Genomic DNA, 27,620 nt, shown 5'->3' on the forward strand with positions numbered 1-27,620 from the left:
TGCTTAAGACAAGTAGTTGCACTGCTCGGAGTGAGGAGACACCACTATTCACAGCAGATTGAGTGTGTTTTTTTCCAGCTTGTGACCTTTGCTCTAGCTCCTTATTCCAGATAGCCTTTAACAACCCTTGCAAGTAAGAGGTGGGGGGCAGGCGGGGAGAGACAGAGATCAATGCATGGGGGAAAGGAGCAAAAAACGAAACACCCCCCCCAACCCTTTCCTTCTCAGATCATCAACACATGGCCCAGACATGACACTTTGCAGATCACTCGTTCCTGGGAGAAGCAGAGGTTGCCTCGACCCTACCAAACATGGTTTGGTTCTCACAGTAACACAGTTCTAAGAGCTGCAGCTCTAAAATCATTTTGGCATGATCACCAAAAAATATTTCTGAGCTGCCAGTACTCAGTGTAGTGATGGGCAAGTAGCCATTCAGTGTGCCTAAATAGCAACATGCTTGGTCATGATTTCTTCCAGGTAACCAGGCAAGGAAAGTTTTGCAACCTAACAGTTGGTTCCTCTTCTGCTGCCTTTCAGGTCACTGCTGAGCAACACAGCGTGGACCAATTTAAAATTACAAGGCTATTTAAATCAAATCACAGGGAAAGGGGCCAATTCATATCAAGTTCCCCATCTTTTGAATCATCTATTTCTTGAACAACTATGAATTTTAATTGGTTACTAATACAGTTAAAACCTATCTGCTTGCCACTAAACAGAACATTTTACTACATAGGCGCACTGTTAACAGTTGTTCTGTTACAAAGCCCACTAAAGATATAAATCCATTAAGAGGAGTAATTGTGAAATTACGAGTTTCCGTTTGGCTTTATATACACATCCAGGCACTAAACAAGATCATTTACAGTTAAGTGCTCCAAACTTCCCAGAAGTAATGGCTGGTAATATTTTCATGGTATGGAAAGTGTCCATGCTAGTCTACATTTTCAGTTCACACAATAAATTATTCCACTTTGGAGCTAGCTATTTTAGTGCTTGACCTTAGGACAATTTTTTTAAAATTTTTTGCCTCAGGTTCATCTTTTGAATAAAAAATAATCAGGCTTTTAACTCAGTGTATCTAGTAAGGCATACTTTCTGCAGGGAAGTGATCTGGGGTGTTGCAGAGTGTAATACAGGCATAGGCAAACTCGGCCCTCCAGATGTTTTGGGACTACAACTCCCGTCATCCCTGACCACTGGTCCTGCTAGCTAGGGATGATGGGAGTTGTAGTTCCAAAACATCTGGAGGGCTGAGTTTGCCTATGCCTGGTATAATACCCTGAAGCACAAATGTTGTCATTCGTGAATATAATAAAAGGGGAACAAAGTACAGTACAAAAAAAGCTTTACTGCATCTGTGAGCAAGCACCCTGCTTTTGAAATTAAATAGCTCTGAAAGCTTTTGCAACATACAAAGCTGCCTAAAACTTGACAAGTTATTTCTAATTCCTAGCTGACATTCACTCTTCAAGACGTACAGCCAGTTTAACTATAACTGCAATTATTCAACCGGCCTACAAAGACCTTCCAAGTGACACAAGCCAATGGCAATGGTGGAACAAAAAATGGTTTTCTGACCACTATCTTCATTCCACCTCCATAAACACCCTAACAAACCATCACCAAACAATCACAGGTACCAATCAGATTACAGCTCCTCCTATACAGCCATCCTGTGAAATCATAGCATTTCTGGAGAGTGTGATGCTTGGTATGTGAATTCTCAAGGGTATCAGCTTATTTAAAAAGAAAAATGAAAGTGATGTGGCATGAGCCTTCAATGGTTTAAGATTTCCAGCAGGGGTGGTGGACAGAAAAATGCATACCATGATGTTTTTGATACTCTTTCCCCATACTATGCAATGCCATTTCAGGAGTGGAGGGGGCATTAGCACCCTTTCCCCTCCCTTGTTCTCCCCATTTCTTCTATCTGGCAATAAAGCGGTTAGGCTGAGGCTGCCAGGCAATCCTGCACTTGACCTCCAGTAGCGCTGAACTATCTACAACAGAGCAGGACGGCTTTGGGTGCGTGGGAAAGGAGAAAGACATCTCTTCTTCCTTCCCTGCTGCTGAATGGTCCTCTTCCCCTAAGTTCTTAGACATCACTGCAATGTTGCTGCTTTATCCTAGCTGGAACTCTGAACATTGTACTATTTCATTGTGGTTCATCACTTTTTCTTAAGTTGCATAGCACCTCAAATTTACTAGCTGTTTTGGCAGTCTGGTGTCAGAATACCTCTCATACTCAACTGGCCCAAGATCTAAAGATGAAGAACAGGAAACAAATAAACAAACAAACAGGGCAGGGCACTAGTATGGTGTCTCACTGACGAACTCTTGAGCTCCCTGATCTTTTGCAATCCTCAGCCTTCTTCCTCTCCACAAACAAAATAGGGCTGTTAAACTTTTTGCCTTAGTTAACTGTATCATGAAGAGTCAGAAGGCGTATTTAGCGCTGAAAGGTGCAATTCTAACCCTACTTACCCGGGAGCAAGCCCCATTGAATTCAATGGGACTTACCACTGCGCGGCATGGTTAGGATTTTGCTGTAAAACATTAACACACAAATACAAGGAGTGAGATCTAATACAGGAAAAACAAGAGCTGTCGAGTCTTCCAGCAGTGTGCACTTGTGAAGTTAATGCACCTCCCTGAAGAGGCCCACAGCTGTTGATAGGTCAAAAGCCCTGTGGAGCTTCAAAGCCTTTTGTACACCTTCAGTCTGACCTACTCAGTGATCTGCACATTATTTTCGTTTCACTGCACTAAGGCCAAGACAAAACTTCAGAAGCCACAAGTATCTACTTTCTTGCCAGTATCACGCCTCTTGTGTGGTGCTTTATAAGGACATCTGTACAGGTATAACATTCTAAAATAAAGAACCAACCAACAGAGTTACTGCATTTTTAAAGAGTATCTTAACTTCACATATCCTGCTTTCCTTTACAGAAATACCCAGCAGCTTCCCTAAGAATCCAATATCCCTTCCAAGTACCAATGAGGCAGAGACATGTTCAGCTTTAGCAGTGTGGCATCACCACAAGCCTTCAGCAGAGCATTCACTGGCCCTAGCTGTCTATCACACATTAGTGGTCCTGTGCATCCATATTTAACATTATTTTCTCTTATCCAATATTATTATATCCTTACTAACCAAAAGAAATTAATAAACAGGTACCCAAATAAGCCTATATAGTATTTCGTGGAGAAGTTTCCATTAAGGCCCAAACAAGTGTTTTAAAAGACAACATGCCCATTTTTAGCATTCTTTTTTTTGGTGGGGGGGTGGAAATATTGTTTATATGAATTCCAACCATTTTCAAAACTGCAATCCTAAATACTTACTAGTGAGTAAATCCCACTGGACACAGTAGGGCTTTCTTCTGAGTAAACACGCACAAGATTTTTCTGTGTGTGAAACTGAAAAGTTTACTTTCAAGTCATTAGAAACCGCTCCTTCAGGAAGCTGGTTCCAAGTTTTGATTTCCCAATAAGCTACAGGAAGATAGAAAATGAAACCAAAAGGATCACACACAAATTCTAAAGGAATTGACGTGTGGGGGGGTATCCAAAAGGTGGCGCTTTGCCCTGGATCTTAGGCAGGTCAATCGAAAAATCATGTTTTTGTAAGAAAAAGATCAACAACTTTTGGGGTGTCCTGGCTTTTACTTTTTCAAATATGGCAGCTCTATAAATGGCCTATATAAAATTGATCACCAAAAAGCATGGTCGCAAACATGGTTTGCAGTCCTGTTACCCACCCACTCCCTTCCACTCCCCAGCCCCTGACAAATAATCCCTTATTCACCAAGTATTTCAGCATCCTTCACAGCTGTTCAGCCACCATGCATTGTAAAAGGGCATAACTGGATCTCTCAACCATGCCAACAGATAAGAAGAGACAACACTCATGTCTTGCTAGATTTGGAACAAACATTACAGTGCACCCAATTCTTTGCTATAAACAAGTTTCCAAAGCTTTATGCATTATGTATCTGCTAAGGGGTTCTTCCCATTGAACATTACAGCAAACTATAGTGCAAGGTTTATAACAATGCAAGTTATTAAACAAGTCTTGCTGGCATAGCAAAGAAAAAACAATGATGATTTTATATTAATGCAGACAATTATATGGCAAGTACTTCTACTGCCAAGTAAACCCATGAGTGCAACAAAAACTGGAAACCCTTAAGACAAAGATCCTATAAAATCCTGAACCTTGGCATTAAAGCGGTTTTCACCTGTAATCTAACCTTGGATGCAAACAACTGGCTGAGGCACTGTGACATCACAGAATGTTCACAACAGTCCTACTTGCTGAGAAGGGAGAGTCACGTGCTTGCAATGTTGTTGCTGTGTAAGGAGTGGAAAACCAGCCATGGAAAAGCAAATGCATGCATTGATTAGCATAAGGGACTGAATCAGAGGTGCTTGGAAGATCAAGTCCTGAGAAATTGAGGGGGATTTACTTCAAGGAAAAGTAAAGGCTGAAAAGCTGAAGTGGAAAGAGGACTCATGAGGCAGATCAGCTGTCCCTAATCCTTTTAGTGTATAAAGCGAGTGTAGATAGAAGCTTGGAGACCAAGCCATGAACTAGAATAATTCTGGGTCAAATTGTTTCCCTGAACTAAGCAGACTAAGCCCTCTATGGACATCATTAGGCTAACCTTACAGAATCGTTATAACAATTGTCAGCGTAAGTAAAGCATGTCAAACACTGTAAATATGCAACATATTATTCAAGGAGCCTACAATACAAGAATCTGAGGAAGGGGTGGGAAGGAGGCTGCAGAAAACTCAAATGTGGGGGGCTGGCGGTGTCAATGAGAGGAGGACACTGGGGGGAAATCTATCCCACTGCCTAGGGACGGGCGTGTTATGTGTTAACAGTGGGCAGAGGCACAAGACAGTTAAAGAGACATGAGGTACGGAGATAGGTGGGGGTGAATTTTAGAAATTAATCTGAAATACTTAGCCAAGTCTTTGGCTACAGGTAGCCAGTAAAAAGGGAAAAAATATATGTTATATTTACCTAAGTACAAAAGTGTCTTAAGGGAGGGGAAACAAAAAAAAAAAAAAAGAGAGTCTTAAGTGAGAGGAACTTTTACCAAAGCGTGGGTCAAGCCTTGGATCTAGCCAAGATGTGGTCTTGTTCTTATGGTTTATGTAGTAAATTTCTCCATCCTGGGTCATGGCTTGTTCCCATCCATCAGGGAGCGGGCCTGTAACACAGAAGGAAGCAATTCATAGTAGGCTCTGCTTTGCCCCTACTGAAAAAGTTAGCCAAAAATGATTTACACAGCACACATGAAACTAATAGTTTCAGTCTCTAGTAGCTCTGGAGGTGTGGGGGACAGAGAAAGATGCTGTGTTATAGTAACACATTTGTTTCGCGCATCTGGAGTGAAAAATCTCTACCCCAGAGTTCACCCTATTTTTTATTTGCTCAAAATTTGCCCTATTCCCAAGATTTAACGCAGGTGGTGGTAAATACACATGCAGGAGACCAGTCTCTGGGCCCAAAGTCCTTATAGTCCGTATGTATAAAGCAACTATTTCTGTCTTTGTTTCTCCTTTATCACCTTTTAGGAGCAGCTGAACATTCAATATTCCAGAAGCGTTTAGGATCTACTTTTGGCTTCCTTTGTGTCCTTGTTTAGTTTTTCTAAACGATTCTCCATATGTTGCACTTCATTTTTAAAGAATGTGAGGTGGCTGGCAATTTGTGGAGTCATTAGGAGGGTTGCAAAAAGTGTTACGACACTGTAGCAGGCAGGCTATTAGGAGCTCCTGTATTTTCTCCTGGACTCAGTGCGGGCCAGTATGGGCCATACTAAGATGGACTTGGGCTGAGTAGACCACAGTCATAGACTCACTAGATAAGATGCCCTGCCAGATACTTTCTCTGTTACTATCTATAGAATGGAAACAGTGATACCCACTTCTTTCAGGACTGACAAGAGCATAGATGAACAAGAAACCGTGATGCATTTTGTACACTAAAATAACTATGTAGACTGTTAATCATAGAAGCATTTGTTTATTGGCGGGAAACAGCAATGCTCTATTTTTCTTCACTGTCCCATCTTAATGAGCAGTGAGCTAATGTTCAGCATCAAAACATCACAGAAGCACAACATGCTCCACTTATCTCCAATGCAAATTCCAAATACGCCCATTAATTATGTAAATGTATGCATATGAAGTAGAAAGTGAAGAGGGTTAACTAATAGGCTTTCAGTGTTGCTCATCCACTGAGCAGAGAGAATGAAGTCTTAAGTTAGGAAGGACCACCCAAGATAGCACATATGGAGAGATTTGAAGAGTACGTTAAAGAGGAAAGTTTATTAGTAATACATTACGCTGCCTTTCCACAACACTCAAAAGGAAGGGGGTAAAAATGGTATTTCACAATAACTCAGATACAGCCATGCCCATCATCTTTGCACCTCCAGTTCTTATCCTCCCTCAGCAGCCTGAAGGTTCCCTTCTCTCTTTCCTCTTATTATCCATTGCTGCCTTTTATGCCCTGAAATCCCTCCCAGATTTTCTAGTGTCATCTACTTCCCTTCAAAATCTACATTGTCCATGAAGCTGTTCTTGACCCTCCATTCACCCGGTTTCAACAAAATCTAAGTACCTGTTCTTCCCCATGTTTTAGACTGTCAAGAAACATCTGGATGAGAGGATCCAGTAAGGCATGTCAAATTTGAAGGCTGTAGGAAATGGGGTTCTGCAAGGAACTCCACTGGGACCAGTGCTTTCTAACTTGCTTTAAAAAGGATTCGGAATTAGGAGTTTGCAGTGAAGTAATCAAGTTTGATGATGATGCTATGGCTTTGTACTACTACTTCCATCATTGGAAGCAGTATGCCTCTGAAAGCCAACTGCTAGGAATTGCAAGTGAGAAAAGTGCTGTTGCTGTCATGTCCTGCTTGTGGGCCTCCCATAGGTCTCTGAACACCAACCTCTGGGGATCATGAAATGTAGCGGGCTATCACACTCATATACCACTTGTTGGCTTTCCATGGGCATCTGGTTAGACACTGTGAGAACAGAATTCGGAACTAAATTAGCTCTTGGTTTAATTCAGCTGGCTCTTCTTATATCCCCCTGTTCTCTTTCAGCTGTCAACTCTTGGACTGAAAGCCACCCGGGCCAGCACCTATTTTAGCTCATGCTGCAAAGCACTATGTACATGGACAGGAAGTATTCTAGCAATCAGGATTTCTCGTTATTTTTATTTTTAAAAGATAATGGCCAGGCCAAGATTACTTAATAAGTTGCATTGCTAAGGATGAATTCGAACACATCCAGTATTTTATCCTGGACACTCCACCAAGATTTCCACAGTGCATACATTGTAAAAACTCCCACCTTCTTCAAAAAATGCATAGGTGTGTAATAAAAGAAGGCACAGGGAAACAGAAACGTAGCAGAAACATGGTTTGCTCCTGTTCCACTTTCAAAGCAGCATAAATCCCTTGCATAAATAGCGTAGGGCCGTAGGCAAAGCAGAAAGTATGCCACGAAATTTGAAAACAAGTTATATTTATGCCAGCTTTTACTAGACCAGACCCAATGGTGGGTGTCTACCAACAGGAGTTTGCAAGTGCAGGAGGTATCACTGGCTGCTGTAATATTGCCCATTTTTGCCACAAATTCTGCTCGTTGCAAGTGGAGACGCAGAATCACACTGCAGAAAATGAGTGGACTACATTTTGTCATTGTGGTTGCAGCTACATCTGGGGTAGTTTAACACTGTTACGACTCCTGTCCCCTCCCATTCATCCCAATACCCATGTGTCATACTCTTTCCATGTTCTTTGATACTTGTAAGTATGTCACTCCAGGCAAACCACTTAGTAGCTATCATTATTAACCCAAGGAATTAGCAATATGCATTACTGTACACACACAGACAGACTCAAGACTACAATGAAGCCTTTTAGAAGCATCACCACTTCCTAACTGAGGGCTTTGAAATGGAAGAAAAATCATAACTTTGCTGCCCCCTCCCCGCCCCACCTTTTGAGGGATAGAGTAATTGACTGTTTCTCGATTTGATCTTTTGTTGTGGCTGCAAATGTGCCTCCCCTGCCACCACACAATCAAACACAGTACCAAATGTGAACCTCTCCTCTTTTCTAACAGATCCATGGAGTCATTGCAGTAGTTCTCCCCCAAAAAACTTCCAGTTTCTCTCTCATCCATGCCCAACTTCCCACTTCAATCATCACATGAAAAATTGCAACCACCATTATTACTTTTGGTAAACTACAAAAATTAAAGCTGCAGAAAGTGACGATTCCTACATAACCTGAGCTCTTAAAAGTCACCATCCAATGTTATGTGATCCATTTGTAATCTTTATTAAAGCCATGCAATTTCACATCTGAGAAGCCAGGTGTTCAAGTTCTAAAAATGCAGTTGTGTAACTCAATAATATACAAAATAATAGGTAGCACAGAATTCAGAGCTACAGTACCCGAGAGCTTGTTTAGATTAGGGATGGCGAACCTAAGGCCCTCCAAATATTGCTGGACTACAACTCTCATTGTTTCTGTCTATTGGCTTGCTCAGTGGGTCTGATGGGAACTGGAGTCCAACAACATCTAGAGGCCAATTGGTTTCCCACCCTTAGTTTAGATAAAGCAAGAAGTGGGTATACAATAAGAAAAACAATAGCTTTGCTCTGTCTTTCCAACAAAGAATCAGCAAGGCACAGGGAACTCATCTTAACACTGCACCTATGTACAATCACCACAACTGTTCCCCATCTGGCATTCAGACAGCTGAAGGACTAGCATAGGTTAAGGGCATGGCACATGCATGGCACATGTCTCAAGAGTTTAGAGCAGATTTCCCACTTCAGTGAACCTCCATGAATTGGAAAGTGACAGAAAGTGCAACAGGAGGGAGCCAGACCTGGCATTTTAATTAGTGCCATGTTTTAAAGTAATGCCTGTAGAGGAGGACCATTGGCTTTTTTTGAATGAGAGATCGAATGTCATAGGCAAGAATGGGTTGTGCAGTTACTGAGCCACTTCCCAAAAAAGGGATTGAACAAAGCAGTGTTGACTTTTTCAAAAGGTTTTGCATGAGCCAAATGTTAGGAAAAACACCATGAAATCACACCAGATAGGAGAGAAATACATCATGATTGTAATAAAAATGAAGGCAGAAAAAGGCAGAAAAGATTTAAGAGGACGAAAGAGAAAAACAAGAGAAGGGGTTATGTTGACTAACATGTAGTAACTAGAGCAGCATATGAACTTTGATACTGTTTAAAAGCAGACTTGAATATTTCAAAAGAAACAGTTGCATCTCACGTCTCTATCTTGGAAGTACAGTGGGTCCCTTGTTAATTATACAAATCTGTATTATTTTTAATTGGGTGTTCTACCTCCTCGGTGGAAGAACCAGTATATAGCAATTATATGGGACATAAACTATTTAGGAATTGAAGTATATGTAGTAATAACAGACTGCAATTCAGCAATGCAGAATTTTTCACTGTGAAATACTAAACTGCTTGACGCAACTTCATTGAAGATTTTGTTGAATTCTCCTTACCAGTTGCTGAATTCATGATGCTCTGTTGCACCGGAGGACTTGTGGGAGCTGTAACATTCATCTGAGAAAGGAGGGCCTTCCTTGGATCCTGCCATGTTGTTGTCTGATCAATGTGACTGAGGCAAAACAGAACGAGGAATTTAGACAACATGCTATTGCAATACTCAAGGTTACAAGTAACTGGAAAAGGAAGCACCAAAACACGAGGCCACACAAAAGGAGTATCAGATGATTTGTTCTTCACAAAGAATAGCCCCAATCATTGGAGGCATGGGCTAGCATCTAAAAAAACTGCATAGTTCAACATACCCAACAGGCGTTTGGCTTAAGTGCTCCACCAACAGCAGGTACCCATGGCACATAATGAACTGTTTTTGAAACAGGAGCATCTTGTAATACAAATTTGTGGTATGGCATGGGAGGGTCTGCTGTTTAAAGGCCAGAAACAATCTCACAGGAAAGTCTGCAAGAGGGGCATGTCTAAAGTGGCTCTTCAGACCTCCGCCATATCATGTTGGTCTGCTTTCAAACAATACAGGTTCCAGCTGCTTTGGCGTTAGGACAAAAATTGTCAGGGGAGTCGGCTAAAACTAGAGGGCTACACAGGAGACAGGATCAATTCTGAATGCAGTCAGCTGAGGGTTGACCATCTTTGACATGTTTCCATGCTTCCAATGGTAACTGGGGGTATAATTAACATTCTTATATAAAAAGATTTTTCCAAATATAAATTTAACCATGATGGGGGGGGGGGGCAAGTAACTGTTTATAGATATGTGTCCAAAAAGAACAGTATTATTTCAGATGGCACAAAAACCTAACTATTTTCACTGTGGCAGGGGGAGGCTAGTCACATTTCACCTAAATATTAGTAATGTTTTGTTGTTATGCAACTGCCCAATTACAATGAATCTGCTACCAACAAGGCAAGCTAACTCATGCATAAAAGTAGCTTTCTCCCAACCCGCCTTTAAAGTGTGTTTTTACTACCTGCTTCATTTCCACTTCCTCAAATCTGCTTACTCAGAATTCCAGGAACACAAACAGCAGAGAAATGCACTTGGGATTAGATATCAGACTGCTCTAATGAGCCAGTTGTCATTCTTTGGAACATGTGTGTGCCTGTTGCATCACAGGCAACGCGCCTGAGAAGGCCAGGAAAAGATGACACTAGTGTACACAGACACAAACTAAGTTTCATTTCCTTGCCTCCATTCTCTCTCTCTCTACACACACACACACACACACACACACCTTTTTTTTCCTTTTGTCTAATCAGCATAAGCTTTCTTTCACCAAATGCTTTTGGGCCAATAGTAACGCTGCTGCAACCCACAGTCCTCTGTTCCATTTAGTACATTTCTGATTTTTAGCCATTTTGGGCACACATTTTAAGTAAGCCCCACAGGAGTGGAAACAAGACAGCATGGTTCTTCTTGAACTTTTTTGTGCTTTAGATAACCATTTTAGTTTGTAGTGGTTTGCAGACAAGCACATTTATTTATATCATTGGTTTTCAGCCAGTATGCCATGGCACTTTGGGGTGCCTGAATGGTGGTCAGGGGTGCCGCGGTAAACACTGGCCTCTGTCCCTCTTTCTTTCCTTCCCTCCCTCCTCTGATGCCCTCTTTAGTCTCTGCCTCCCAAAGGCTTGCATGGCTGTTTGTTGCAGCAGCCCTGGCTACAAGCTCCCCAGGCCTCTGGGGCTGGCCAGGGGGTGCTTCCCAGGCCCCTGTGGGGCAGTGTGAGGAGGCACCTCTCTTTGGGGTAAGGGGGGCAGCTCAGAGACCAGGGGCGGCAGCTGCGGCTGCCCAGAGGACTCCCAAGGAGAGGGGAGAGGAGGCTGAGGGAACACTCCACAAGAGAGGGTGTTCAAAGAAGGGTGAGGGGCTGCCAGCTCTGCAGGCAAGGGGTGACATAACTGGGCTCCTGAGCCCCACAGGGATGCCACAGAAAGAATGTAGATTGTCAAGGGAGGCGTGAACTCAAAAAGGTTGAAAAGCTCCGATTTATATTATTACTGCCACAGAAAGGCCACTCAAAAGTTGTTCATGTATTGAACACACTGATAAACAAAAAGTACAAGCACAATTAGGTAGGGTAGTGGGCATGTTTGTGCACATCTGGCAACAGATAGATTTGTCAGACAAGTCACTGCTACTCAGAGCCAAAAACTATCCTGGCCAAAACTTTCAGATTTACTTATTTATTTAGCTATTTCAACATGGTCATGCAGACTTCTGAGTGCACAATGATCTTTCTTAGTTCAGCTTTAGATAATTTCATGTTTAAGTCTTCATGAAAAGGGAGTGCCGAAAGTTTTAGATTATTTTTCCAATCCTCTTTTAATAAACATCCATTAAAATAACAACTAATCCCCGCCCGCCCTTCTCTCTCACACACACAGTGGAAAAAGAAGCGCAGATCACAATAAAGCTTTTGAAAAAATAATACTAAAAAGTTAGAGCAGCTGATGAAGCTAACGTACATTTGTGGCAAAACGTATCAGCAATTTCTCCCTGATCCTCTAGAGCCAAATTAAATATTTTGGACTGCCTGCTTTGTGCTGTTTACAAAGAGTTTGGCTCCCACTCCTTTAGTAAAGACTGTTCTTCAGAGGCAAATCTCTGGCTCCCTACTCGGCTTATGTCTCATGTTACAGTTTCCATAACCAACTTCTTTTAGAGAGGAAAGAACAGAGCATTGAGAGGTTAAGAAGTTTCATGACTTTTGAAACAACACATTTATTCAGCAAGCAAGAAATAAGTGCTAGGTAGTGGGCCTTAAAACACACTCGGAAGAGATGACAAGAAATGCATAGGGAGAAAAGCAGGCATATACTGTACTCAAGCTATCGTTTACCACTATTTCTAACAACTGAAGAGTCTTGTGGAACCTTGAAGACTAACAAATTGTTTTTGGCATAAGGTTCCATGGACTCAATCCCACTTCATCAGATGCAGGCTTGAGTCCATGGAAGCTTATGCTATAATAAATAAAAAGGTAAAGGGACCCCTGACCATTAGGTCCAGTCGTGACCAACTCTGGGGTTGCTGCGCTCATCTTGCTTTATTGGCTGAGGGAGCCGGTGTAAAGCTTCTGGGTCATGTGGCCAGCATGACTAAGCCGCTTCTGGCGAACCGGAGCAGCGCACGGAAACGCCATTTACCTTCCCACCGGAGTGGTACCTCTTTATCTACTTGCACTTTGATGTGCTTTCGAACTGCTAGATTGGCAGGAGCAGGGACCGAGCAACGAGAGCTCACCCCGTCGCGGGGATTTGAACCGCCAACCTTCTGATTGGCAAGTCCTAGTACTCTGTGGTTTAACCCACAGCTCCACCTGCGTCCCTTCGCTATAATAAACAGGTTAGTCTTTAAGGGGTGACATTAGACTTTTTATTGGTTTTGCTACAAGAGACTCCCAGATAAGTTGTAGGGGTACCTCTGCAGCTAACTGCACCGGCTTCTCCCCTTTACAATGCTTTGTTGGGCAAATCAGGTTTCAGTAAACAGCATGGAGGTCAACTACGAAACAGTACAAGTAGCTATGCTCAAAATATTGACCAGATTAACTGGGTTCTCTAGTTCCTGAATAGTAACCATCTCTTATCAAAACGAGGGACACGAGTGGTGCTGTGGTCTAAACCTCTGAGCCTCTTGGGCTTGCCGATCGGTCAGCGGTTCGAATCCCCGTGACGGGGTGAGCTCCCGTTGCTTGGTCACAGCTCCTGCCAACCTAGCAGTTCGAAACTGCAAGTAGATAAATAGGTACCACTCTGGCAGGAAGGTAAACAGCGTCTTCGTGTGCTGCTCTGGTTTCGCCAGAAGCAGCTTAGTCATGCTAGCCACATGACCAGGAAAAACTGTCTGCGGACAAACGTCAGCTCCCTTGACTAGTAAAGCGAGATGAGCACCACAACCCCAGAGTCGTTCGCGACTGGACTTAAGTGTCAGGGGTCCTTTACCTTTACCGTATCTAAAGGTCCATTCTCAACTGACCTTTATTCCAACCATATTACTATTTGTTTATTTTTTTGGTAACATCGTTTTTATTCATTTTCATCTTTAAACTATCAACACGGATACACACACACACACACACACACACAAAACCACACACATTAGAGTGTTTGACATGCAACAAGTACCATATATACTCAAGTATAAGCCAACCCGAATATAAGCCAAGGAACCTAATTTTAGCACAAAAAACTGAGAAAACCTATCGACACAAGTATAAGCTAGTTCACCACACCACAAACCTGGTGGTGGCAGCAGCGGCGGAGGAAGAACAAGCAGCCCAAAAGGGCTGCTTTCGGGCTGCTCATTCTGACGCCGCCCACCTCGTCCCTCCGCCGCTGCCTCTGCCTCTCGCAAGAGCAGGCATAGGAAGAGGCACAGCGCAGAACAGCTCCTGTGCCTGCTCTTGCGAGAGGCGGGCGGCAACGGTGGGACCAGCGGCGAAAAAGGGCTCCTCTTGGGCCACTCGTCCCTCCGCCGCCGCCCACCTCACTCGAGTATAAGCTGAGGGGGGCTTTTTCAGCATAAAAAATGTGCTGAAAAAGTCAGCTTGTGTACATGAGTATATACGGTACATAGAATTAAAAACAAAAATGAAGCAAGAACACTCAGATAAACATTTCTGAATAAATCAACAAAGTTGTGTCAAAAGTGTAGATAACCAAAATTATTAGTCACTACATACAGTGGTACCTTGGGTTACAAACACCTCGGGTTACAAACACCTCGGGTTACAGACTCTGCTAACCCACAAGTAGTACCTTGGGTTAAGAACTTTGCCCCAGGATGAGAACTGAAACCACTTGGTGGCAGCGCGGTAGCAGCGCAGCGACAGGCCCCATTAGCTAAAGAGGTACCTCAGGTTAAGAACAGTTTCAGGTTAAGAACAGACCTCCAGAACGAATTAAGTTCGTAACCAGAAGTACCACTGTGCAGTATTTGAAATGATGTTTTGTAATATGTATTGCTTAGCTTGGTGACCATAAGTAAAAGTTATTTTGTATCAGTAACAATGAGAATTTATAGGAATGGGGAGGGTACTGTTTTACCATATCCCTTGTTATTTGTATAATCAATAGTCACACCAGACTACATAAAAATGGCCGTGTTTCTTTTGGCCTCTTGCTACGTCCAGTTTTTTGCTGCTACAGCCTGCAAACAAAGAGATAAGGGGGGGGGAGGAGGAGAAAAGCTTGGGGTGCATGCTGATGATAAGCACCCACTCCCCACCTCTGCACACTGTGTTCACCTCTGGTCTGTCATTAACAAAATATTTAAATAAAGAGACTAACTCACTGAGATGATTTTTCATCTCCTATTCCAGCTCCTCCTAGTCCTCTCTCTCTCACACACACACACATTGTTTAGGCAAGGCCGTAACAAAATTATGCAAGTGTAAAAGCAAGCTGCAGCCTGACTCACTCACTTTCTTAAAAAAATGTGCAGAGGACTGGAAAACGCTGCAACTTGAATTGGTTGGGGGCACTGATTATCTCTTTGCTAAACTTTTGTGACCTTCTGAATGTTAACAATTGGTGGAGGCAGGAGAAAAAGGATTAGCAGAGGAGTGTAGCTCCAAGCAAGTGGACTACAGTATTTTTTCCCCTGGTTGTCCTGCCACGCCTCTCCCTCCCCCCCCCCCCCCCGCTGCCAGAGGTGGGACTTAGCAACACACACCGATTGCTCTTTGAATGCTTATTGGCCAGAAACTAAAAACTGGTCCCAGAGATACAGAGCTGATTTTATCAATGAACCTGTGAGGTAGTGGAGGCAGGGGAATCAGCAAGAGTGTTGCTTCTGGCTGGCAGACTAGCCAGTCTTGTTTGATGTAAAGATTCACTTACCCTGAGAGTGGAAAAAAATAAACAAGGGTGGGCGAGAGGCAGGAGGGACTGAGCTCTTCTGTCCTTGGGGTTCTGGGATTTCAGGGGTAGCTGTGCCCACTTGCCCAAGCTGACCACCCATCCTTGGCCAGAAGAATGCCATCTCCGCACTTTCTTCTGACCACAATACTGGAGAAAACCAGAGGGTGCTGACTCTTCATCCTTGGAGGTTTTTAAGTAGAGGTTGGGTGGCCATCTGTCATGGATGCTCTAGCTGAGATTCCTGCATTGCAGGGGGCTGGACTGGATGACCCTCAGGGTCCCTTCCAACTCTACATTTCTATGATTCCATGATTGTAGGAAGCCTTTCTCTGAGTCTCCCTCTGCCCACCTATATGTGTGACAGAGTATCACTTCTTTTCATATCCCAATTGATTTCTTCATAAATGCTTACCCCTTTGTATTATTCCTCCTCTTGCTTGGAGCAGAAAATTCTGGGGAAGATTAGGGCACACAACCACTTCTACAATCAAAGTTGCATTGCTGTGTCAGGGGAGATATGCCACCTGTTGCATTCCACAGCCCGGCAGTTCTTTTTCCTGTATATGAATCCTTTGTATTGTGGGTTTTTGTTTTTAACCCAATGACCCCATTTCCCTTTATGGAAACAAGCAAGCAGTATAGGCTGAATCCATGAAGCAGAACGCTGCAAAAGATGGCTTTGACAACAGAATAGTTTTTTAGCTCAACTCCGGCTCTCCTTAATTTTCTCACCAGCAGTCAATTCAAAATAATGCAATGGCAAGGCTGGCATTTAAAATGCTCAGCAGGCTGACTGCTCAGATTTATGGCCCACTTACCAAGCCTATGTTTGTTGTGAAATTGTTATTTATAAAGTCACATGCTAGGGCTTGTTCCCAAGCTTGCTAAACCTACACGCTTAATTGACTCTCCGGACAATGCTTTATTGTCAGCTAATCTTTCCACAGTTCCTCACACAAAAATGTATGATCTCTTGTTTGGGTTACGCTGTTTGCATGTTCACTCTTGTCTATTTTCAGAATTGTCAACACAAAGTTGCAACTCATTACAGTGAAAATATATGAATGAAAGACTACAATTATTAATGCCACAGCCAATAGGCAGGAAGTCAGTTTTTATCACACTACCAAATGTAGCAAAATAGACATTGAGGAATTCTCAACCGAAAGTTCATTGACGTATTGATAAGCACACCCCTCTATCTAGAGTTGTGAATATCTGGAAGCAAAGATTAAACAATTACACTTTAAATATTTACTATGCCTAGAACAGGAAAGGCATCACCTTTAAAATAGCTTGGAAATCATTACCCTATTTATAACCAGGGTAGTAAACCTAGGTTCACAAGGGCAAAATGAAGAAACTTATCTATGGCACAATTCCAACTAAAGTTAAGCACTAATGGGCTCTTTTCCCTCTCCAAGAACTAATGATTAACAAGTTGCATATTTATTACTTCATTGTTATTGGTTGTTTTTTTAAAAAAATAAAAGTTCATTTTCCCCCAAACTACATTAGAACAAACATGCCATTTTTGTAAAAATAATAATAATTGGAAATAACAAGAATTTAAACTGTTGTTATTGTCACTGGGTGGGGGCATCTCAATAACTCAGAAAGACTGTACATTCACAGCTCCTGGGATGGCCTTGGGACCTTAAATGTAATTCTGCCTTTCTTTACCAAGAGTTCAGGGAATGTCGATACCTGCAGCACACACAGCTAGGGATAGATAAACTGTATTTGCAGGATCACGGGCCGCGCTGATACACTTGGCAGAGAACAGGAACAAGGCAGTCTGAAGTCATAGCAGTTTGCAGCCAACTGGGGGTCAAGCCAGGAAAAGAGAGATGACAAGGGGCGAAATGAGAGCAAAGGAGAATAGTGACTGGGCTGCAGGAACGAGCACAAATGTAAGAGAAATAACTGGACTGGCAGAAGGTGTGCTGAGTAAAGCAACCAACAGGTAGATGCAGCACAACAAGGAGAAATCAGAAGTGAGCTTAAAAGGAGGATCCTGCATCAGAGGCCAGAACAATAGGTAGCAATAGCAAGGAGATGATGACTCCTTGAATCAAACTTGAGCACTTGTCTTACTGGTCCACAAGTTTCATAAGAATAGAAAGAAATGCCACAACCACTTCAATTAGTGTATTGCAATGAGTACTTGGGCACAACGTCACCCAGTTTTCCCTGAGTCAGCTTGAGGAACAATGAACAGACATTCTCTTTGCCACCTTCAGGATTGCCCAGTTAATAAGACTTCCTAGCAAGCAATTGATCCTCCCGTTTCCCTAGTCAATCTGGACTCAGGGAAGGGACTGAGATTTCTGGGACATGGTGATACGTGATGGATTTCCAAGGCACAACCTGCATCAGGGAATCCTAGTGTCTCCATATACTCCTTCTTCAGGGTATCACTGCCCCGAAAGAGGAAGGAATTGATGCCGCACAGGGCCTCCCAACTCCAGCAGGCATAGAATGCTGGATGCATGCAACGTGATGAATTAGTTCTGGAAATGGGACAGGGGAAACTGCTTTAAATGATTTTAAAAAAAACAAACTTACACCAGTTACCATTAAGGCACTTCAATTTTAAAAAAATCATTGCAAGTCAGGTTACATGCATACCCATTAACCCTGCACATAGATGAAGCCATGAATTGTCAGACAATTTTGCTTTTTCATACAAGAGAAATGCCTGGCGTTCTCTGGTCCACGGGGTCATGCAAGTCAGGTTACATGCATACCCATTAACCCTGCACATAGATGAAGCCATGAATTGTCAGACAATTTTGCTTTTTCATACAAGAGAAATGCCTGGCGTTCTCTGGTCCATGGGGTCATGCAAGTCAGGTTACATGCATACCCATTAACCCTGCACATAGATGAAGCCATGAATTGTCAGACAATTTTGCTTTTTCATGCAAGAGAAATGCCTGGCGTTCTCTGGTCCATGGGGTCACAAAGAGTCAGACACGACTAAACGACTAAACAACAACAACAACAAGAGAAAGAAGGGTGGAGCAAAATGTCTCTTGACTAATGTCAGATCCACGCCAAGGGCCAAATAAGGGAAGCACATCCCTGTTGGGTCTGCTGGACTCCTCAGTAGAGTTTAATACAATTGACCATGGTAACCTTCTGAATCACTTGGGCTAGGATAAGCTTCAGGCACAACATTATTCAGTTCTAGTACTTCTTTGCAGGTCTTTTCCAGGGCATGCTGCTGGAGGGGTCCCGTTTGATGCCACTGACACCCCACAAGGACCAGTTCTGTTCCTCATGCTTCTTAACATTCCCAGTGGAGAGGAATTGTACAGGGATCTGGGCTGTGTTGTCAATGTGCGAATAACTCCTGGGCAAGGCTTTTTTCAGCCAGAACTCACCGGAACTGAGTTCCGGCACCTCTTTGGTGTGTTCCGGCACCCCGTCGCTGGGGGCTGCATGCCAGAAGAGGCGGGTAGCATGGTGCTCTGTGCTGAACAATGGAGGCTGCAGTCATCAAGGCACTTTGTGTTGTGCGGAGGGTGCTGCAGGAGGCATGGTGATCATTGTGGCATTGCTGAGGTGGCACAAGCAGGCAAAGAAGAGAAGCTTTTTTAGGGGCGATCTCAACAACTTTGGCACCTCTTTTTCTAGGGGGGAAAAAAGCCCTGCTCCTCAGGGAGTTCAGTCAGTAGAGCATGAGACTCTTAATCTCAGGGCCATGCGTTGAAGCCCCACATTGGGCAAATGATTCCTGCACTGCAAGGGTTCGGACTGAATGACCCTTACGGTCCCTTCCAACGGTATACAATTCTACGACATGCACCTCTTTTTCTCCATCAGATATCAGGGAACCTGCCAAAGGCCATCTGGAGGTGGTAACAGACTCAAGGTGGGGTGAAGTTTAATCCAGAAAAGGTGCTCCTTTTGAAGACAAATGCAAGACTTTGGAATAAGGATTCAGCCTGTTTTGGATGGGGCAGCACGTGTGGCATGTGTGGCAAGTGGGTGCCTTGAAGAGAGAAACTGTTCATGCATGCCTGTCCCTGCCAAACTTCCTGAAAGTAGTAGCAACAGCATGATGGGAAACCCAGTACACTCTGCTCAGAGAAGAAACATCTCCTGCTTTGCAACCACATAGTCACAAATTACCACACCAAAATTTACTTCAGCTTTTCAAAGTTCAGCAATTAAATAAGCAAGGTTAACTAGAGAAAGTGGTCATGCACATCCTTATTTGGACAAGCCCAACAGTAACATTTGACTTATTAAGATCATAGGGTCAATTGACAAGTATGACCAGTCATGAATACTGCTGTACAGAAGACAAAATCCAACACCCTTCAGCTCAGTAAGCCTGGTTTGTGTTGCATATTTGTTTCAGAAGGTATATTCAGACACACGCAGCTATATGCAATGCCCATATGCCCATATAAAAGATTGTGTGTACTCTATGTGTTTGCCGAAACAGCTAAATCTTGCCTACACATACACACTTCAACATGCACATGCCCCTTAATGTTCTGTTCTTTAACCTCAGAATTGGTGGTAAATATTGCAGAAGTTGGGTATGTAGGTGTAGATATGTTTACATGTAACAGCAAAGCGCAGGGAGACAAGACCACTTCCACTGCCTCAGATTCAACGTAAACAGTTTATAGTTTATGTGCCTACTCTACAGAAGTTAATAAGCAACACCATGAAGCTGTGTGCATGCACACACACACACTGCAAAAAGCTACAAACTGCAAGGTTTACTGAATTTAAATATTTAGTTTGCTTTTCATATAGTAAAAATGGAATGTAAACTTTGTGTTTTGTTTAGTCTTTCTAGAACAAGAGCACCATTAATTCAGCCTTACCTTTTGGGGGGAGCGCATATATATATATATATATATATGCAGGTTTTGGTGTCCTCGGGTGTCTTCCCGTGTAAAAGTTGGGGTGTCTAGGCGACGTTTCGACGAGGTCTCACTCGTCATCTTCAGGCTGGTGCTTTCGGCTTCTTGTTACTGGAACAGAGCTCTGTTCCAGTAACAAGAAGCCGAAAGCACCAGCCTGAAGATGACGAGTGAGACCTCGTCGAAACGTCGCCTAGACACCCCAACTTTTACACGGGAAGACACCCGAGGACACCAAAACCTGCATTCCTGTACCCGTGAAAATCTACGAAAGCAAATATATATATATATATATATATATATATATAGTAACTTGCAGAGTGGAAAGAAAGCAACTTATGATAATTAGGATGCATTTATATTATTGTAAAACAACCTGAAAACTTTGTTATTAGCCTACATGTAAATACTGTAAATATTTTTTAACTTGATGTAACTGATACGGTTGCTCCTCCAATAGGAAGAGTTCTAGTAAGATGCCAAAGCCTTGGGCAGTTTACCATCCCCTTATGAAAATTCAATTCTCAAGGTTCGTTGGAGCAGCAGAGACAGAGAATTGTATCCAACACTGGCCATTCCCAAGAGTAGACTGACTGCAACTGATGAATGTGACTCACTTGGATCCAATAAGTCTAATCTGAGTACAACTTAGTAGTTGGATATAGCTAGCAGGAATTTATGTCTATTTGCATTTGACTTTGCAGTAGGGTACTTCTCATGATCTGAGTCACAATCAATTATATTCTGTACTCAGAAGTACCAGCATTCTCCAAGCAAGATGTTTGAACGCAATAGTAGGAGCATTCTTCATAAACTACATGTTAAAAAATTAAAGTAACGATGATGTATTAGTGAAGGAACACCCACCTAAAAACCACTCCAACTGGTTTGTCTTTATGTTGGAATCTCTTCCTTCTTCTTAAGCAACTTAATGCTCTAAATTCTGTGGCCTCTGGCAAAGACACCATGCATTAACTCAGACCCTAACTCCCAACACGCACACAGAAAATATTCCCAAATGAATCTCAAGATGAATAGAATTTTATAGGAGTTCAAATCTAGGCCAATATGGCTGCTGGGTATTAAGTTTCATACTCCCTCAGGTTAGTAGAACAAAGGCGGGGTGGGAGTATTTCTGAGGTCAGCCATAACAGATCAATTGAAATATTTGCTGGAGGAAAACACTAAGCTGTGGCTCAAAATGAATAAAAAAGCAATCCTCCGAAGCCCTTTGTACAACATGATGTATGATTTTCTATTTGGGTTTCCTAGCATATCCCTTACCTGATGCAAACGTAAAAGCTGGGGCGGGGAATACTTAAAGAGACTGAATTGCTCTTTCCTCAACTCTGCCCACGTGACCTCTCTAGTTATTATTTCAGCTAAGTTAACTTGCTTTGAAAGTTATTAACCTATTCCTCCCTACTTTTTGCTGGGAAAGCAAAGAACCGGAAGCCATTTTAAGAGAGCAAAGTTTACATAGCAAAAGTTTTGAACTCTTCCTTCAGCAGAACTAAAGGGTGGAGGAATCAATTAAGATTGCAAGTCAATCTCCACCTTGCTCAGCAGCTCTGCATAAACAGGATTCAGGTTGCAGCCCCGAGGAAAGAAATGTAGAAGAAGAAAAAACCTTTAAGGTACTAATTGATTGTTAACAGTAAAAGCTAAAGAACTGTCAACGCTGCTTTAGAAAATTAATTTCAGCATGGATTCCTACAGATGGGAGATACTTGCATGTTTAAAACATTTTAGTCAGCTCTGATGACGAGCCAAAACTGCTAGCTTCCAGTTTTTACCCCTCTCCCATCAAAAGTTGAAAGGCCTTGCCATTAGTTGACGCACCTCAGGGAGCAGAGTTTGAGTGTCATAAGATAGACCTGACCCCAAGAAGCAAAATCCAGCAGAAAGCACTCCTCCAAAATGAACAGAATCTGTATGAGAACATAAATCAAGAGACGGTTCTGCTCAAGTTAATGGGGAATATGAAGATGCTGCATTATGGATTTTCCACCTCAGGTATCAAATCTATTAAGGTAAATGATGTTCAAACAGAGTACTAGAAAGACCTTGCAACTTGCATAGGGTCAACGACATCCCAGAGTAGAACTGTCAAGCTTGTTTATATTTGATAATTGGGGGGGGGGGGGAATACTCTTTGCCATTTTCATCATTTTACTTTCAGTGTGTAGCCTTCAGTAACTTGGGTACCTACCCCTGCAAGATTCCTGTTTGTGACCTTAACACAATGTATAGGTTTTGGAATCCTATGCTACAGGATGTGATGATGGCCATATATTTAGATGTCATGAAAGGGAGATTAGATAAGTTCACGAATAAGTCTATTGGTCATGACTATGGAGCCTCCATTTCAAAGGGTGTATATCATCGAATCCAAGTTTCCAGGCAAAAAGGGTGGAGCTGTTGCTTGTGGCTCCCAGAGGCAGCTGGTTGACCACTGTACAAAGCAGGATGCTGAAGTAGGTGGAGCTTTGACCGAATAAGAAGAGTGCCACCCGATAAGACTACCCCTTCCTCAACAATCCTCATGGCCTGCTGTGTGTTCAACAGTGCTAGTCACACCAAGAAAGTCATGAATGGTGGTGGCACAAGAGTTCTATTGGCTGTTCTCCAACGCTCTTCCTCCCAGGTGTTTGCCAAAGCTCAAGCGGGAATGTTTTCTAGAGGCAATGTTTATTCTGGCAGGCATCTTACGTCCAGGGATGGGCATGGGGTTATCAGCAGTGTTTTCCGTGATTTACAAATGCTTTTATTTTCAAATGTAGTAATCTACCTTTACCTTATCAGATTGAATTTCTGTGTTTTCTTTCCCACTGTCTCCTCTTACCCGACACTCATACTCAAACTATACCAAACAAGTTTGCAGCTGATGCAATATTAATGGTCTGCATGCCTTCTTCCCCACCAAACATGCACAACTTTATCCAATAGACGATCTCAAGATTTTATCAACTTTAGTTATATCTCAACTTAATAACCTTGCCGTTGTCATACTATTAGCTTGTCCAATCCTCTTAAGAATTTTAATGGCTATGCTTTTCCGAAAGACCACAATTAAATTCAAGTTTATTTGCCAAAGGCAAGTGGTATGAATACCAATCTGAAGGGCCAACAACTTTCCTAAGGTCTCTTAAATGTATTAAACTGCAAAGTTCAGTGAACAATTTGGTTTTGTAGGAGGTGCCAGACAGCTTAAAATGAAACCCAATACTGTATGGTGGTTAGAGGGTTGGACCACAGAAGTTCAGATTTGGATCCAGTTAGCCTTTTATTGACATTCTCATCCAGTTTATAGTGGGGGAAGGATGGACTGAGACGTAGCAATGAGATGAGGACTTGATTTGTCAATGCTTTTGCCCATTTCAAAGTAGCTTTCCAATAAAAGCTAGCTTCTGACTAGGTCATTCCCAAGGCAGTACAAAGACATAAATTCCAGTATGTGTCTCCAGGATCCAAAACTCTCACCATATCCACTGGGACAACCTTTGAAAAGCAGCATTCTAATTATTTGGTAAGTGGTTTCCCTCAATTTGAAAGGCTTCTGTGTATCTATTGTTACTGAATTTTATGGCTGAGCGTTATTATTGTATTTATATAATGAACTGCCCTGAAAACACTAAAGATACAGGTTAGTAATTTAATACAGTACATTTACTTCTTCCGAAGTACTGAAAACTGGCCAGTGCAAATATACTTTTAAAAGAACTTTTACAGCACAGGTGAATGAAATGCTGTCTTCTCTTGGGACAAACCAAGTCCTGGACATGCCTGAACTATATCTTTTAGTACAGCCAAAGCATAAATGTTTTAGGTGCTTATTTCAGATAAATGGATGGGCTCTTAAGTACGCCAAGGGAGAGCCCTAGACTATAGCAGTGCCTAGTTCTATACCACGACTAGGACAGACAGAGGCATTGCACACTTGGAGGTCTCTGTTCCTCAAGAAAGGAAGAAGCGATGAAGGAACAGAAGCATAACAGCTCCTCCCTTTTGGCTGCTTGCATTTCAATGGTTGTTTGGAGAAGAGCAGGAAGAGGAGTCATATGTGGCTGTCAGGTAGGAAAACCCAGCTCTGCCAAAACACACCAAGGGAGCCCTGCCTCTCTTTTTGGAAAATCTGGTTCTGTGCGCACACCTGCATTAATTCCTGTTCTTCAGAAAACAAATTCCTGTTATTCCTGAAAGATGAAAGACGTTTCCTTTAACAAAATGTTTTAAATGAGTCTTCATTTAATCAGCCACTTGCAATTACATTAAATGGTTGCCAATTGTGAAATCAATGCAGGACAGGAAATGTTTTAAACAAGACTTGTACTGTTAAGCATTGGTCAGTATAGCTGAAGCAGTCAATTTCTATTTAGGATATAGCAAGTCTTCAGTTTACGCAGGGGTAAATTCTGGGGGCCCTATCTGAAGCCAAAATCAATGTATAATCAGAACACACTGGGTGCAATGGCAGTTGGCATTGCCAAAGTGTTTTTTAATGCCTCCTTGTTAATGCTGCTAAACAAGTTTTGCCAATTGTGTAAAGCTAAATGTGTGTAAGTTGTGAGCTTACTGTATTAAGGTTTCCTGTGCGAAAATAGAGGGCGAAATTATCATTATCACTATCTAAAACAGCAGGCATGTCAGCTTCAATAAATTAAAGGACCAATGAGACAATAAATTAGCTCCATTTCTGTGCTATATCCATCTCTTTCTAAGATGCCCCTGACAAGGGAACTTATCCAAAATGCACTGGGCTTTTAAATAAATTGTTTGTGACACTCCTGAGAACTCACCTCTTTGGGGTTTCACCAAACAGCTGAAACCTCTATTTTCCATCTAGCTGAAAAATATTTTGCCAAATTCAGATCCTTTGCTTTTGGAAAATTAAGTCTTCAGGTAAGTGACCTCGATTTGCTGCTATACAAGGAACCAAGCAGATTTGTCTCATCTTTACAAAGACATAATGTTCCAAATTTATATAAAAGTTCTATTTAGTTCTGCAAATGACAGTTCCTTACACCAGGGACCCCCAAATTTTGCCCGGTCTTTATAGCCAAGTCAACATTTTTGGTCCCTGGAGTCCCTTCACTTCTGCACAATTCTACGTATGTTTACTTAGAGGCAAGACTCACTTCATTCAATGGGGATTACTCCCAACATATTGGAGCATACTGTTTTGTTTCCAGCTTCACACAGCGAAACACAGTGCAAGTTCAAGAACTTGCAAAATAAGTTTGCATAGCATGAATTTCAAAAAGGACATTTATTTAAATATTTTCCTTTGGTAATTTAAGATGTACCGTGAGACATCACATTGCTCATAAAACCATAAACCAGATGAGAACTAACTGGTTTAACTACTCTTGCTCTCTAGCCACGTTGGGGGAGGGGTTGAAGAAGAAAATAATGAGACAGCAGGGTGAGGGGTTAGAGGAGCAAGTGCCATGATTTATAACCAACTCTTGTTTGCCTCTTGGGGAGGTCAAGACCTGAGCAAATAAAGGTGCTTCCATGGCAGCCGTATAAAGTTGCTAGAAAGCCCTCTGCTATAGTATTTGGGCAGCCAGAGACATGAACAAACAATTTCCGTTCTTTAAAGGAACAACATCCTGTTTCACAGTTGGAAGTTTTGATTTTCCTGTACAGTGGCCTTAGGGCTAAAGTACATGAGTTGGCAGCAGACTAGGGTGGGATATCAATTTTTATAGCAAAAGAGAAATGTGCAGGGAAGGGGGGTGAGCCCCCCCTCCCGAACCTACAATTTAAATCTCTCCAAGTGAATATCAGAGCTTCTTTGAGGGGGAAAACCTAATGCGAGTGGTTTTAGCATCCCATCAAACATTAACTCCTTTTGTTTTGGGGCAGGCCTGGGTTTAAGTAAACTCATTTGCAGCAATTGCTTATAGTCTAGCCTTGGAGCAAATGTGAGGAAACTATGGCCCTACAAATGTTGCTGAAATACAACTATCAGCTCCAGCAAACATTTTTCCATGTACAAGACATCCCCATGTATAAGACAACCCCTATTTTTTTTAACCCTAAATTAAGAAATGGGGCCAGAGCCAAAGCCTGAAATTCGAACCTGGGCCACCCATGCCAGAGCCCAAACCCAGGCTGCCCGAGCCAGATCCCAAACCCAGACCACCAGTGCCAGAACCAAAGCCAGGGCTGCCCGCACCAGAGCTAGAACCCAAACCCTGTGCATTCACCATCCATGTAGAAGACAACCCCCAATTTTTGACTTTTTGTTTTTAGCAAAAAACCAAAACACTGTCTTACACACGGAAAAACATGGTACACCTTTGTCCTGCTGCAGCGACTATTTTATCAGTTTGTTTTATATCAGTTTGTTTGCGTTTTAAATACAATGCAAACTGCCTTGAGAACTTTTAATTAGTAGGTGGGTAGAAATACTCCTAAATAAATAACTAAAATCATCGTCACCTTAATGAAACAACTCTTTAGCATGTATTTATTTTCACTTATCAGCCACCTTGGAGACCTGTTATCAAACAGGAAGGTAGGGTTTATTTTAAATGAACAGAAGTACACCACCACACGCTGCCATTGACAGAAAAATCAACACTTGTTTCCTAGGACTGCCCAACTTTGAACTATGATATATTATGTTTTTGTGTTTCACCATGTGACCTATATGCTCATAAGTATATCTGCTTAAAATCCCTCCTTTCCAATCTTCTTTTTCCAGCAGCTCTGCACGTAGCAGAGCACTCACTCCAAGGATGTTATCAGTGTTTTGTTTTTTAAGCTGCAGTGCGGTATTTAGCATGTCACTCTTGCCTTCAATGCCCACCCACCAAGCTGCTAGCGCTCCCTTTCTCTCATAGCTTTGCCTCAAGAAGACTAAGGCAAATAGGCAGACACTCCCCCAAGCTCCCTAGATAGGACAGTTATTTTGCAAAGCTGCATTCTCCACACCAGCATTTCAACACCGATTTCTCTCAGCAAAATTTAAATTTTCGGATTACAGATATCTTTTGCTCTATTTGTATCCAACAAGAACTTTAAAACACAAACATTTGCCTGGTGCCTGCTGATTTAAAAATGTTTGTGATTATTTGGCAACTGCTACACAGTTCCATTCCATTCCAGAAGTCAGTTAGACTTCCAAAACGTTTGGAAACCAAAGCGCAGCTTCTGGTTGGCTGCAGGAACCTCCTGCAGCCAATTGGAAGCCGCGAAAGCCCCGTTGGACTTTCGGCTTCCAAAAATAGTTCGCAAACTGGAACAGTCACATC

At 42.4% G+C, this 27,620-nt stretch overlaps 1 protein-coding gene and 1 long non-coding RNA gene across 9 annotated transcripts in view; one reads left to right on the top strand and one right to left on the bottom strand.

Annotated features, from left to right (window-relative positions):
- YAP1 (Yes1 associated transcriptional regulator) overlaps positions 1-27,620 on the bottom strand; it is an 83,436-nt gene that overhangs the window by 38,164 nt on the left and 17,652 nt on the right. For 4 of the 8 annotated variants that reach the window (XM_081909919.1, XM_081909917.1, XM_081909920.1 and 1 more), the window contains exons 3-4: positions 9,580-9,695; positions 5,112-5,225 (exon numbers count right to left, since the gene is read on the bottom strand). In XM_081909919.1, coding sequence (XP_081766045.1) covers positions 5,112-5,225; positions 9,580-9,695 — 230 coding nt within the window. The remainder of the gene's footprint in view (positions 1-5,111; positions 5,226-9,579; positions 9,696-27,620) is intronic. The other 4 variants (XM_081909923.1, XM_081909921.1, XM_081909924.1 and 1 more) reach the window with 1 other exon arrangement.
- Positions 4,437-10,542, top strand: LOC309369385. The gene is made up of 2 exons (XR_014168077.1): positions 4,437-4,699; positions 9,583-10,542. It is a non-coding gene; the product is annotated as an uncharacterized lncRNA (long non-coding RNA).

The sequence above is a fragment of the Podarcis melisellensis genome, assembly GCF_964234715.1.
Source record: "Podarcis melisellensis genome assembly, chromosome: 4".
NCBI classification, from domain to species: domain Eukaryota; kingdom Metazoa; phylum Chordata; class Lepidosauria; order Squamata; family Lacertidae; genus Podarcis; species Podarcis melisellensis.